Source organism: Bombina bombina, chromosome 2, assembly GCF_027579735.1.
Source record: "Bombina bombina isolate aBomBom1 chromosome 2, aBomBom1.pri, whole genome shotgun sequence".
Classification (NCBI taxonomy): Eukaryota; Metazoa; Chordata; class Amphibia; order Anura; family Bombinatoridae; genus Bombina; species Bombina bombina.
Genome location: NC_069500.1, coordinates 309361019 through 309376158, shown reverse-complemented (window position 1 = coordinate 309376158; position 15140 = coordinate 309361019). Strand labels below are relative to the sequence as shown.

The 15140-nt window shown below is 40.0% G+C and overlaps 1 protein-coding gene across 4 annotated transcripts in view; it reads right to left on the bottom strand.

The window, feature by feature from the left end:
• Positions 1-259: 259 nt before the first annotated feature.
• The window catches only part of PRRC1 (proline rich coiled-coil 1), a 73674-nt gene continuing 58793 nt past the window's right edge, over positions 260-15140 (bottom strand). For all 4 annotated transcript variants that reach the window (XM_053701634.1, XM_053701633.1, XM_053701635.1 and 1 more), the window contains exon 9: positions 260-1708. In XM_053701634.1, the coding sequence (XP_053557609.1) occupies positions 1499-1708 (210 nt within the window). In that variant the 3' untranslated portion in view covers positions 260-1498. The remainder of the gene's footprint in view (positions 1709-15140) is intronic.

Here is a 15140-nt window from a genome sequence, read left to right as displayed (position 1 = left end):
CACTAGCTCATGGACTCTTGCCAATTACATGAAAGAAATGAAAATCTCAACGTAAAATATTAATCTTAAAAAATGTAGTGCTTTGGGTCTCAGCAGATAAGCCTTGTTTTTTTTTATTTTTATTTATCTAAGACATATTTAAATTTAATGAAGAATTACTTTGCCATTCAACATATGCTCGTTTAGCACACTAATTTTAAAAATGTATAAACGTTTGTAGTATGTAACCGGAATTAGAATAAAATATGAAGACTACAACTTTATCTATAAAACCATTTATTTAATTTTGATCTGCAAAGCTGCCAGTAGTGGTAAAATATATCTGAGACATATTTGTATACAAAAGGTTCGCTAGAAAAGTATTTCAAAAAATGTTTTAAGCTTCTAAAAGATGTAAAATACACCAATACAATCTAGTCTTCTCAAAGACTATTATATTTAAGGCAAAATCATTACTCACCTATTTTTTTTGCAGCGGAATAGACGTAGGATTAAATCTGAAGTGTAAGAATAACAATGTTCTATAGGGAGCCAATAGACTGGCACCTAAAAATCAAGAGAATGTATGTACATTGAGCATTGGTCAAAAGCTAGAAATGACCTATTTCTCTTGCAATAGCATACAAAATAATTTAAGCAGCTTTTAAACAGAGATAAATGGAAAATGTTTCTACGACTACAAAAAGATATATATAAAAAAAAATTACATATAATGACATTAAGTACGAAGAAAACTGAAATGTGATGCCACTACTGTAACCTGCCTTATGAAACAGATATGAGAAGAAGAACTTGCAGGACTTATCCCACAAACAATATTACTGTCTTTCGTCCTTTAGGATCAGGGTATATTATTTATTCGGTTATAAACGGGTGAAGAACCAATTTTGTATGACATATCTGTACTTACACATTCATAACCTTTAAGAACTAGCACAAGAGACTGAACTGAATGGCACTGCCATATAGACATAGCGCATGTAGGACCAGCCCCAAGATCATGTGCATGTTTTTACACAACTGCAATCCCTCAGGGCTGACGGTCATAAGAAATCTAGTCTTGCTGCCAAACACAAAAAGGCAACCATTTTCATTTTACATTGATAAAGATGTAAACAAGTCAACACATTCATGTTTCATACTTCAATCAATGATTTAGGATCAGGCTGTATTCCCTTTATCCACCTTGGATAAAAAAATAAAAAAAAAATAGGAAATATTAATTTGCTTGCGCTGCCTGCCTAAAAACTGTTTACACAAAATACACATAGTATACATGCGAGGTTGAAAATATTAAAGATTGAATATTTACTTTTTAAATATTTGCATATTGTTTAAACAAGTAATTAAACATTTGATTGTACAGAAAGGATTTTTCCCTTCTACGAATTTCATGGTCACTGCTCTTGAAGTTTAATATAAACATAACTAATGTTAGTTACAAAATGTTTTGGTCACCCATCAAAACTTCAGTAAACCAAGTCTTTATGGGCACTTTTTAAACAATCCGTGGAGGAAGTCGTTGCTTGTACATTCCTGCAAGCGCTTTGGCTGCACTGTAGATCATCTGCCGACGAGACATGCCAGTAAATGCCACATGCCAATCGGTCCTGCTGACTTGAGGTAAATTTCTCTCCACAACTTCACCCACAGTGACTGAAAGACCAGACCATCTCAGGTTGTAATCCGGAGGAGTGAGATTTTGAGCCTGGAAATCACAAAATCAAAATGTTCGCAATTAAGAATGGCAAATAGTCATTATGGCCAGATTATTAAAGGGACACTAAAAAGTCAATATTAAACTATCATGATTCATATAGAGCATGCAATTGTACACAACTATCCAATTTACTTCCATTATCAGTTAGTTCTCGGTCTTTTTATATGTACACATTCTGAGGCACCAAGTCATTCTGAGCATGTACAAGAGTTCACAGTGTATACATGAGTCTCTAATTGGAAGATGGCTATCACATGATACAGTAGGCAGGAAAATGGAAAAAAATTTCAATCTACTGATAATTTGAAATTCAGAATAAGTGCTATTGCATTGTCATTTTTATTTTGTGGATTATGCAATTCTATTGTATTTAAAAAGGGACAGTCTACAGTGTCTACAAATTGTTATAGTTTAAAAAGATAGATAATGCCTTAACTACCCATTTCCCCAGCTTTGCACAACCAACTTTATACTTTATAACATTTAAACCTCTAAATTTCTGCCGGTTTCTAAGCCACTATAGGACAGCCTGTTATCACATGCTTTTTTTATTTGCTTTTCACAACAGGAGACTGCTAGTTCACGTGGAGCATATAGATAACATTGTGTTCTCGCCCGAGGAGTTAAAGATTTAGCACAACAGTACTAAATGCAAGTAAATAAATAAAAAAAAGTCATGTGATCAGGGGGCTGTCAGTAGATGCTAGATACAAGGTAATCACAGAGGTAAAACGTATATTAATATAACTGTGTTGGTTGTGCAAAACTGGGGAATGGGTAATAACATAAATTATGCTTAGCTGATAATTTTATTTTCTTCTGACAGGAAGAGTCCACAGCTGCATTCATTACTTTTGGGAATTCAGAACCTGGCCACCAGGAGGAGGAAAAAGATACCCCAGCCAAAGGCTTCAAATACCTCCCCCACTTCCCTCATCCCCCAGTTATTCTGTCAAGGGAACAAGGAACAGTAGGATAAATATCAGGGTAATTTATTATTATTATTTTTTTAAAAAGGTGCTAGAAGACCAAAAATGTACTGCCGCCCCATAGATGAAACGCGGGCGGGAGCTGTGGACTCTTCCCGTCAGAAGAAAAGAAAATTATTAGGTAAGCATAATTTATGTTTTTCTTCTTAAACAGGAAGAGTCCACAGCTGCATTCATTACTTTTGGGAAAACAATACCCAAGCTAGAGGACACTGAATGAAAACAAAGGGTGAGTACAAAAGAGGCGGCTCCTTCGAAAGGCACCACAGCCTGAAAATACTCGACACCCTACAAAAAAAAAAAAATATAACAAGGGAAAAACCGGAGCCCGGGTAACAAATCAGTTACACAACCTACAAAGTCATGCTAGAGACCACTGACCCAGAGTCTGCTGAGCATAAGGCCTCCGAGGAGTCAGCCCTGCGGCACTCAACTCCCACAATTCTAAAACCGAAAAAAACCTCTATCAACCCGAGAGGGAGACTAGAGGAACCCATGGGATCTGAAGGACCATCCAAAACGGACTTAAATCCAAAACTGGTCAAAATCTATCTACTCCGAGAGGGAGAATAAAGGCCCCATGAGAAATCTAAATGACCAAATCAACTTAAAGCAACCCGAGGTTGATGCAGGACCACTTTCCATGGAAACAAACTTCCTAGGAGGACAAGGACCAGAAGATAAGTCCATAGTCAGGAGAAAACCTCACTAAGATGACCGGAATGCCACCCTCAATCCCTGACACATCACCATACCAACTATGGTGTTCCAGAAACCCGCAAGTTCCCCCTTGTAACCTAGACAAGACAAGACCCGTAAGGTTAAGCATAGACAAGCAGAGACAGGAAAACCGTCCTAGCGGCTTAAAAAGAGCTCTCCAGATGCTCAAAGATTGAAATGTGATATACTATTCTTGCAGGAGACCCACTTTAAGCGAGGTAGAGAGCCGAAGTGGCATTGCCCTAAATTCCCCACCACCTTTTTTGCCTCAGGTAACCAAAAAAAGAATGGAGTAGGGATAATGATTAAACATTCTTCCCCATGGATTACTATTCATGAGGAAAAAGACCCAGAGGGCAGATTCTTAATCCTAATAGGCAGGCTATATAACAGAATGGTGACTTTGGTTAACGTGTACGCACCAAACCAACATCAAAACAAATTTCTGAAGGCCCTTACAAATAAAATTTTGGAAATAAGTAAAGGAGCGCTAATAATAGCAGGAGATTTCAACATACCATTAGATCCCCAATTAGACACGTCAAGGGCTACAGTTTCTATCTCTAAAAGAGTGGTTAAACAATGTAGCAACCGATTAGACGGACTGGCAGTACATGATGTGTGGCGAGTTTTACATCCTATGAAGCGAGACTACACTTTTTTTTCCCACCCTCACAGCCTCTTTACAAGAATAGACTACATATTTACAGACCAATCCATGCTGGCACTAGTCACAGATGCACAGATACTCCCAATGACATGGTCAGACCACGCACCAGTAATCTGCAAATTAAACTGGCCCACGATTCCTACACAGCCATACATATGGAGGTTTGACGATTTTATGCTCAATAACCAGGTTATCAAAACACAAATAGAAAACACACTGAGAGAATACTTCCAACACAACTCAACACCTGACCTGCAAACTAACACTATTTGGGAAGCACATAAGTGCGTCCTCAGAGGAGAACTCATGAAACAAAAATCTCAACTGGCTAAGCAAGCCAGAATAAAATATACTTCTCTCCTGAATAAAATACAAGACTTAGAAAAGCGCCATAAAAAACTCCCGACTGACAGCTCCCTTAAGACAGACCTACTTCAAGCTAGGGAGGAATTGCAGAACTTACATTCTATAGAACACCAAAAGACTGCACTAAAGCTTCAGCAAAAATTTTATGAATTTGGGGATAAACCTGGCAAACTTTTAGCAAGAGCACTGAAGAGAGGGCAGCTAAAAACACATATACACACTATCCTAGATAGGAAGGGGAAGCCCTGCACAAATAGCCCTGCAATAGCGGATGTCCTAAAAACATATTACCACAAATTATATAATATACAGAATGTGGGGGAGGTTCGGGAGGGTGGGGACAGCGATGGTCACACACTAGAAATGGATACGTATCTTAACTCGGTCACGTTACCCTCCCTCACATGCGAGGAAGCGGGGGACCTGGAGTCACCCATTACCATTGAAGAAGTAGCTAGAGCCATAGACGACTTACCTGCGGGCAAGAGCCCTGGCCCTGATGGGTTTAGCGCCAAGTATTATAAACTGTACAAACACATCCTCGCACCACAACTGACAACCTTATTCAATGAAATAGGAACGACACAAGAATTCCCACCAACAATGTTATTAGCTCACATCACCACAATCCCAAAACCGGGGAAGCCAGCGAATCGCCCTGAAAACTTTAGACCTATCTCACTGCTGAATGTGGACCTAAAATTATTTGCTAAAGTACTCTCCACTAGGTTGAACAGACTTTTACCAAAGTTGGTGTCACCAGATCAAGTCGGTTTTGTCCCGGGACAATTAGGGAGAACCAAAAAATATCAGGGATAAAAATAGGTCAAAAGGACCATAAATTGTCACTATATGCTGATGATGTCCTATTATCATTGTCCAATCCGCTTCTGTCCCTCCCAGAAACCCTACGGGAATTTGAAGACTATGGTAGGGTGTCCAACTTTCAATTAAACCAAAGTAAGTCAGAAATCTTAAATATAAATCTTACACAGACAGAACTGTGTAATCTTATAGACAAATGCCCATTAAGGTTACAAACCCGAACACTTAAATACCTGGGAATTAATATAACAGCATTACCTGAATCACTATTTGAGGCCAATTATGCTCATCTACTACATTCAATCACATGCGATCTGTCCTCATGGAAAAGCAAAAAAATATCTTGGTTAGGGCGAATCGGAGTAATCAAAATGAACGTGCTTCCGCGAATCCTGTATTATTTGCAGACGCTCCCGATTCCCCTCCAAAAGACTTACTTGCAGAAGCTACAGAACACACTAGAGGACTATATATGGGGTGGTGGAAGACCAAGGGTAGCAAGAAGTACACTATATCAGACAAAGGAAAGGGGAGGGTTGGGGATCCCCAACCTATTACAATATAGAAGAGCAATAGCCCTACAACACCAAATAGAATGGAGTATTAACCATGAGCAGAAAACTTGGGTACAGATCGGAAGGGAGATAATAGGTGTAGATAATGTGGGTTCACTGGGGTGGATCTCCCCCAAGGCCAGACCTGGGGCAATCCAATCCTACATATTTATAAAAGAGTTCTTTACACAATGGGACAAGATCTTGTTGGAATTTCCCCACATTTCCACAAATCCCTCCCCACTGACCACATACACACAAAACCCAGACTTCCCCTTTACGAGTGCGCAGAGGCCCCCATCGAATACATTGCAACTAGAAAGGACTGTATTCCACAGACTTATTACAAATAACAAGCTTAAGGGATGGGAGGAATTAGCAGACTCAGATCTAGGTGTCTCCTGGTACTTTTATATGCAACTCCGACACTTCATGGGGTCGTACAAGCAAGCAGAACTCCTAACCAGGCAATTAACGATACTAGAGAAACTCAGCTTACTCCCAGAAAATCCGGGACATTTGATCACCATAATGTACCGAACACTATTGTCACACGAGAGGACGCCTCTGCCGTCCTTTGCAGCCCAGTGGGGCAAAGAGTTGTGCTCGTGCCCCACGGACAGTGAATGGAAAAAAATTTTCATTCATCACACAAAGGCTTCTGTATCCGCTAAAACAATTGAATCAAATTACAAGTATCTGTCTCGGTGGTACCTCACCCCCGTCAGATTACAAAAGATATATAGGCAAACTGACGGGAAATGCTGGAGAGGGTGTGGGGAACAGGGGACTCTCTCACACATATGGTGGAACTGTCCACTGATTGAGGTTTACTGGAGGAACATTCTAGACAGGATAGATAATAATTTACAGATCAAACTAAACAGGAGCCCTAATCTATTACTATTTCATAACCTCCCCAAGATTGCTGACAAACCCAAGAGGCAACTCTTGTATATATTGCTCAATAGCGCTAAAGCCCTAATCCCTAAAAATTGGAAAACAACAAACATACCCTCTATCTCAGATTGGACAATTTGGGTAAATAGGAACCTACAGCTGGAACGCTATAGGTACTGGAGAGAAGACAGAATCGAAATACATGAGTATATGCTGGAGTTGTGGAAACCCATGAATACTTGAACACATAGGCATAACATATGTGGTCTATCAATGAACCTTGTCCCATACCATCTATCCCTCCCTTACTTTTCCTTCTTCCCTCTCCACTCCCCCCCCTTTTTTTTTTTTTTTTTTTTTTTTCTCTCCCTTTCTCTCTTCTCTTCTTTTCCTCTAATGATTTTATTTAATCAATAACTAACATACCCTGGTGTGCGCTATAACACCAGTAGCATAAGTCAAATTAATTTCTGTTGATATTGACAATGTTTAGTAAAAGACCTGGAAATTATACTGGAAAAAAGGCAACAACATGTACACCTTTACTGCTGTGTGAACGGTGGTGGGCTCACATTGTAACAAGAGCCAAGTCTGTTATATATATATTTTTTGTGTTAATAAAGATTTCAAAACTTAAAAAAAAAAAAAAAAAAAAAAAAAAAAAGAGCTCTCCAAGAGGGCACAGAGCCACCTGTGAGCAAAACTCGCGATGACTCATCCACAGGCAACAAAGCCGTCTTAAGCCATCGTGGGACTCATCCCACTGAAAAGTGCTGAATCATCTCAACAGCTCCCATGTGTGAATCTTCCTGCATCTCCGGACTCTAACTTTCATCCATGCTCTCACTGAGAGACTGACAGGACTACTTAAAACTCCAGTCCCATTTCAAAGAGTACTATACTCCATAAGAGACTTAACTCGAACTTCTGACACTTCTCTGCCAACCTCCTGTGACGAAAGGCAAAGAATGACTGGGGGAAGTATTTGAAGCCTTTGGCTGGGGTCTGTCTGCCTCCTCCTGGTGGCCAGGTTCTGAATTCCTTAAAGTAATGAATGCAGCTGTGGACTCTTCCTGTTTAAGAAAAAAGGGATTATCTATCTTTTAAAACAATAACAATTCTCTTGTAGACTGTCCCATGGGGGATAATTAAAGAAACAGTCTACTTGAATGTTTTTGTTGTTTAAAAAGATAGATAACTTTTTACGTATGCGCTTGTATCTAAGCCTCTACAGACTGCCCCTTATCTCAGTTCTTTTGACAGACTTGCATTTCAGCCAATCAGTGCTGACAAATAATTCCACGGGAGTAAGTACAATCATACACATGAACTAGCGGTGTCTTACTGTTAAAACTGTAAAAATGCACGATATAAGAAGAGGCGGCCTTCAACAGTTTAGAAATCTGTTAATGGGCATACCTAGGTTTACCTTTAAACAAAGAATACCAAGAGAACAACAGTAAATTAGAAAGTTGTTTAAAATTTCATGACCTATCTGAATCATGAAAGTTTAATTTTGACTTGACTGTCCCTTTAAAGTGATGGTAAATCCTGGCATTTTTGAACGCTAAGATTTACCAGTGCTGCAGATAAAGGGGATTTTAAGTCATGAAGTAGAAAATACTTAAAGGGACACTGAACCCAATTTTCTGATTTTGTGATTCAGATAGAGCATGACATTTTAAGCAACTTTCTAATTTACTCATATTATCAAATTTTCTTAATTCTCCTGGTATCTTTATTTAAAATTCAAGAATGTAAGTTTACATGCCGGCCCATTTTTGGTGAACAACCCGAGTTCTTGCTGATTTGTGGATAAAATCATCCTCCAATAAAAAAAAAAGTGCTGTCCAGAGTTCTGAACCCCCCCAAAAAAGCTTAGATGCCTTTTTCAAATTAAGATAGCAAGAGAACGAAGAAAAATTAATAGGAGTAATTTAGAAAGTTGCTTAAAATTACATGCTCTATCTGAATCAGGAAATATTTTTTTTTTAGGTTCAGTGTCCCTTTAATGCTGAAAGTTCCTTTATTCGCCTGCAGTGTATGACGCCCTAAGCGCCTCAGGCCGCACACAGCAGAACACTATTTCTCTTGTTAAGTGTATCCAGTCCACGGATCATCCATTACTTATGGAATATATTCTCCTTCCCAACAGGAAGTTGCAAGAGTCCACCCACAGCAAAGCTGCTATATAGCTCCTCCCCTAACTGCCATATTCAGTCATTCTCTTGCAAGCCTCAACATAGATAGGAGAGTCTGTGGTGATTTATACTTAGTTTATTCTTCAATCAAAAGTTTGTTATTTTTAAATGGCACCGGAGTGTGCCGTTTTTCTCAGGAAGTATTTGGAAGAAGAATCTGCCTGCGTTTTTCTATGATCTTAGCAGACGTAACTGAGATCCATTTGCTGTTCTCACACATTCTGAGGAGTGAGGTACTTCAGAGGGGGAATGGCGTGCAGGTTTTCCTGCAAATAAGGTATGTGCAGTAAGATATTTTTCTAGGAATGGAATTGACTAAGAAACTACTGCTGATACCGAAGTAATGTAAGTAAAGCCTTAAATGCAGCGATAGCGACTGGTATCAGGCTTATTAATAGAGATACATACTCTTATAAAAATGTGTTTTAAAACGTTTGCTGGCATGTTTAATCGTTTTTTAACGTACATTGGTGATAACCCTGTAAAGTTGGTATAGCCTTAAATGCAGTAAAAGCGACTGGTATCAGGCTTATTAATAGAGATACATACTCTTGTAAAAATGTGTTTTAAAACGTTTTCTGGCATGTTTAATCGTTTTAACATATGTTTGGTGATAAAACTTATTGGGGCCTAAGTTTTTTCCACATGGCTGGCTTAAATTTTGCATAGAAACAGTTAACTGAAGCTTCCCACTGTTGTAATATGAGTGGGAGGGGCCTAATTAGCGCTTTTTTGCGCAGTTAAAATTACAAAATGAATCATCCAGATTCCCTCAGCAGTCCCATGAATACTACAGGACTTTTCTAAAGGGCTAAAAAGACTTCCAAAATCGTTTATAGGGAAGGTAATCCACAGCTCTGCAGTGGCAGTTTTGTTGTGTCTGTTTTTAAAAACGTCTATGTCGTTTTTTTGATCTGTTTTTTGCATTAAGGGGTTAATCATCCATTTGCAAGTGGGTGCAATGCTCTGTTACCTTATTACATGTACTGTAAAAATTTCGTTTGTTTTACTGCCTTTTTTCACTGTTTTTCAAATTTTGACAAAATTTGTTTCTCTTAAAGGCACAGTAACGTTTTATATATTTGCTTGTTAACTTGATTTAAAGTGTTTTCCAAGCTTATTAGTCTCATTATTAGTCTGTTCTAACATGTCTGACATAGAGGAAGCTCTGTGTTCATTATGTTTTAAAGCCATGGTGGAACCCCATCTTAGAATGTGTAACCAGATGTACTGATTTCATGTTAAACAATAAAGATCATTTTTTGTCTTTAAAAACATTATCACCAGAGGATTCTGTCGTGGGGGTAGTTATGCCAACTAACTCTCCCCACGTGTCAGACCTTTTGACTCCCGCTTCAGGGACTCACGCTCAAATGGCGCCAAGTACATCAAGGGCGTCCATAGCGTTTATTTTACAAGACATGGCAAAGGTGGTGTATAATACTCTGGCAGCAGTATTAGTCAGACTACCTGAAATTAAAGGGAAGCAGATAGCTCTGGGGATAGATACAGAGCATACAGACGCTTTAAGAACCATGTATGATACTACCTCACAATATGCATAGTCTGTGGGTGATTTTTTTGACTCAGGGAAGATGATTTAACCTGATTCTGATATTTCTACATTTAAAATTTATGCTTGAGAACCTCCACTTGTTGCTCAGGGAGGCTTTGGCTGCTCTGAATGAATGTGTACAATCGCAGGGCCAGAGAAATTGTGTAGACTGGATAAATAATATGCAGTGCCGGTGTGTACTGATGTTTTTCCAATACCTAAAGAGGTTTACTAAAAATTTTTTTAATAAGGAATGGGATAGACCAGGTGTGCCTTTCTCTTCCCCTCCTATTTTTTAGAAGAATGTTTTCTAATAGTTACCACCACACGGGACTTCTGGCAGACAGTTCCTAAGGTGGAGAGAAGAGTTTCTACTCTAGCTAAGCGTAACACTACCTCTGGCGAGGACAGTTGTGCTTTTTAGATCCAATGGATAAAAAATGTTTATTCAACAGGGTTTTATCCTGCAGCCCCTTGCATACATTGCTTCTATCACTGCTGCTGCGGCGTTCTGGGTTGAGTCTCTTGATGAGGCTTTACAGTTAGCGACTCCATTGGATGAATATATTTGACAAGCTTATGCTAGCCAATTCCTTTGTTTTCTGATGCCTTTGTTCATTTGACTAGACTAACGGCTAAGAATTCTGTTTTTTACTATACTGGCGCGCAGAGCGCTATGGCTTATATCATGGTCAGCTGTCGTGACTTTAATAAATAAGCTACTTAAATTCCCTTCAAGGGGCAGACCCTATTCGGGCCTGGTTTGAAGGAGATTATTGCTTATATCACTGGAGGAAAAGGTCATGCCCTTCCTCAGGATAGGAATCAAGGGCCAAAAAAGGTCTAATTTTCGTGCCTTTTAAAACTTCAGGGCAGGTGTGGCATCCACTTCCTCTAAGGCAAAACAAGAGGGAATTTTTGCTCAGTCCAAGGCGGTCTGGAGACAATTGGACCTGGAACAAAGATAAGCAGGCCAAGGAGCCTGCTGCTGCCTCTAAGGCAGCATGAAGGAACGGACCCCTATCCGGTAACGGATCCTATAGGGGGCAGACTTTCATTCTTCGCCCGGGCGTGGGCAAGAGATGCCCAGGATCCCTAGGCATTGGAATTTATATCCCAGAGATATTTTCTGGATTTCAAAGATTTCCCCCCCCCCCCCAAAAAAAAGGGGAGATTTCGCCTTTCACAATTATCTGCAAACCAGATAAAGAAGGAGGCATTCTTACATTGTGTACGAGATCCATCCAGTTCCAAGAGAGGAACAGGGACAGAGTTTTTACTCAAATCTGTGTGTGGTTCCCAAGGGAGGGAACCTTCAGACCTATTTTGGATCTAAAGATCTTAAACAAATTCCTCAGAATTCCGTCATTTAAGATGGAAAATATTCGTACCATCTTAACTATGATCCAGGAGAGTCAATAGAGGACTACAATGGATTTGAAGGATGCTTATCCTCACATTGTGATGCATAAAGATCACCTTCGTTTTTCAGGTTTGCCTTTCTAGACAGGCATTACCAGTTTGTAGCTCTTTCCTTTGGGATATCTACAGCCCCAAGAATCTTTATGGAGGTTCTGGGGTCGCTTTGGCGGTCCTTAGGCCCCGGGGCATAGAAGTGGCCCCTTAGTTAGACGACATCCTGATACAGGCGTCAAACATCCAAATTGCCAAGTCTCATACGGACGTAGTACTGGCATTTCTGAGATCACATGGGTGGAAAGTGAACAAGGAAAGAGTTCTCTATCCCAAATCTCAAGGGTTTCCCTCCTAGGGACTCTGATAGATTCTGTAGAAATGAAAATTTACCTGACGGAGTCCAGGTTGTCAAAGTTTCTAAATTTCTGCCGTGTTTTTCATCCCATCCGCGCCCTTCGGTGGCTCAGTACATGAATGAAATCGGCTTAATAGGTAGCGGCAAAGTACCGTTTTCACGTCTACATTTCAGACCGCTGCAACTATGCATGCTCAGTCAAAGGAACAGGGATTACACAGATTTGTCCCCCTGTTGAACCTGGACCAAGAGACCAGAGATTCTCTTCTCTGGTGACTATGTCGGGTCCATCTGTCCAAGGGTATGACCTTCCGCAGGTCAGATGGGACAATTGTTACAATGGATGCCAGCCTTTTAGGTTGGGATGCAGTCTGGAACTCCCTGAAGGCTCAGGGATAGTGGACTTAGGAGGAGACTCTCCTTCTAATAAATATTCTGGGAGTGATATTCCATGCTCTTCAGACTTGGCCTCAGTTAGCAACTCTGAGGTACATCATACTCAGTCGGACAATATACACGACTGTGGCTTACATCAGCCATCAAGGGGGAACAGAAGTTCCCTAGTGATGTTAGAAGTCTTACAATAATTCACTGGACAGAGACTCACTCTTGTCTATCAGCTATCCATATCCCAGGTGTTGAGAACTGGGAGGTGGATTTTCTAAGTCGTCAGACTTTTCTTCCGGGGGAGTGGGATTTCCTTCGGAGGTCAAGACCAAGCAGGAGAGGGCTTTGGTGTTTTTGACAGCGCCTGCTAGCCACGCAGGACCTGGTATGCAGATCTGGTGGTCATGTCATCCTTTCCATCACGTTCTCTGCTTCTGAGACAGGTCCCTCTACCTCAGGGTCCTTTCAACCATCTAAATAGAATCAATCTGAGATGGACTGCCTGGAGACTGAACGCTTGATGTTATCAAAGCATGGCTTCTCCGAGTCAGTCATTGATACCTTAATACAGACATGAAAGCCTGTCTCTAGGAAAATTGAACATAGATATGGTGTAAATATCTGATTGTTATGAATCCAAGGGTTACTCATGGAATAAAGCCTGGATTACCAGGATATTATCTTTTCTCCAAGATGTTTTTGAGAAAAGGGTTGTCAGCTAATTCCTTAAAAGGGACAGATTTTTACTCTGTCTATTTTTTTGCACCAGCGTCTGGCAGGTATTCTAGACGTTCAGGCATTTGGTCAGGCTTTGGTTAGATCCAAGCCTGTATGTAAAACTGTTGCTCCACCATGGAGCTTAAACCTGGTTCTTAAGGCTCGTCAAGAAGTTCCGTTTGAACCTTTTTTTGTTCCATAGATATCAATCTTTATCTTGGAAAGTTCTTTTTGGGTAGCTATTTCCTCAACTCGTAGAGTCTCCAAGTTATCTGTGTTACAATGTGATTCTCCTTATCTGGTCCTTCGTACGGATAAGGTAGTCCTGCGTACCAACCTGGGTTTTTTTCCTAAGGTGGTATCTAACAAGAACATCACTCAAGAGATAGTTGTTCCATGCTTGTATCCTAATCCTTCCTCAAAGAAGGAACGTCTATTACACAATATTGGACGTGGTTTGTGCTTTAAAGTTTTACTTACAAGCTACTACAGTTTTCATCAAACGTTCACCTTGTTTGTTGTCTATTCTGGACAGAGGAGAGGTCAAAAGACTTCAGCAGCCTCTCTGTCTTTTTGGTTAAAAAGCATAATTCATTTAGCTTATGAGACTGCTGGACAGCAGCCTCCTGAAGGGATTGCGGCTCATTCTACTAGAGCTGTGGTTTTCACTTGGGCCTTTTTTAAATGTGGCTTCTGTTGAACAGATTTACAAGACGGAGTCTTAGTCTGCGCTTCATACTTTTTCAAATTTAACAAATTTGATACCTTGCTTCTTCGGAGGCTATTTTTGGGAGAAAGGGTTTTTTTTACAGGCAGTGGTAACTTCCGTTTAAGTACCTGCCTTGTCCCTCCCATCATCCGTGTACTTTAGCTTTGGGATTGGTATTCCATAAGTAATGGATGATCCGTGGACTGGATACACTTAACAAGAGAAAACATAATTTATGCTTACCTGATAAATTTATTTCTCTTGTAGTGTATCCAGTCCACGGCCCGCCCTGTCACTTTAAGGCAGGTAATTTTTTCATTTGAACTACAGTCACCACTGCACCCTATGGTTTTTCCTTTCTCTGCATGTTTTCGGTCGAATGACTGAATATGGCAGTTAGGGGAGGAGCAATATAGCAGCTTTGCTGTGGGTGGACTCTTGCAACTTCCTGTTGGGAAGGAGAATATATTCCATAAGTAATGGATGATCCGTGGACTGGATACACTACAAGAGAAATAAATTTATCAGGTAAGCATAAATTATGTTTTTGTCAATGAGGTGATGTTAGCCAATAGCCGTGCGGTCCAGTTGGCATTATGCAGTATGGCTAGCACGCTATTGGCTAAGAGGTGGAGACATCACCGCATTGAAAAAACAAAAAAATAGCGCTCAGCCGTGGGAGGTCTGAGGTGCTCAATGCAGGATACGCTGCAGGCAAATAAAGGAACTTTGAGTATCAAGTTTTTTTTTTATACTTAGTGACTGAAATTTGTAGCACTGGTAAATCCTTACGTTTCAAAACTGCTAGGATTTATCACCACTTCTCTTGGTATCCTTTAATGAGCAGTACTGCAATGACAATGACAAGAGGTATGTATGTGCAGCCAATCAGCAGCTAGTTCACAGTACTTCATTGCTGCTCCTGAGCCTACCTAGGTATGCATTTTAACCAATGATAATAGAAAAAAAAAAATTAGATAAATTGGAAAGTTGTTTAAAAACAGAATTTTGATCTGTTTTTTGCATTAAGGGGTTAATCATCCATTTGCAAGTGGG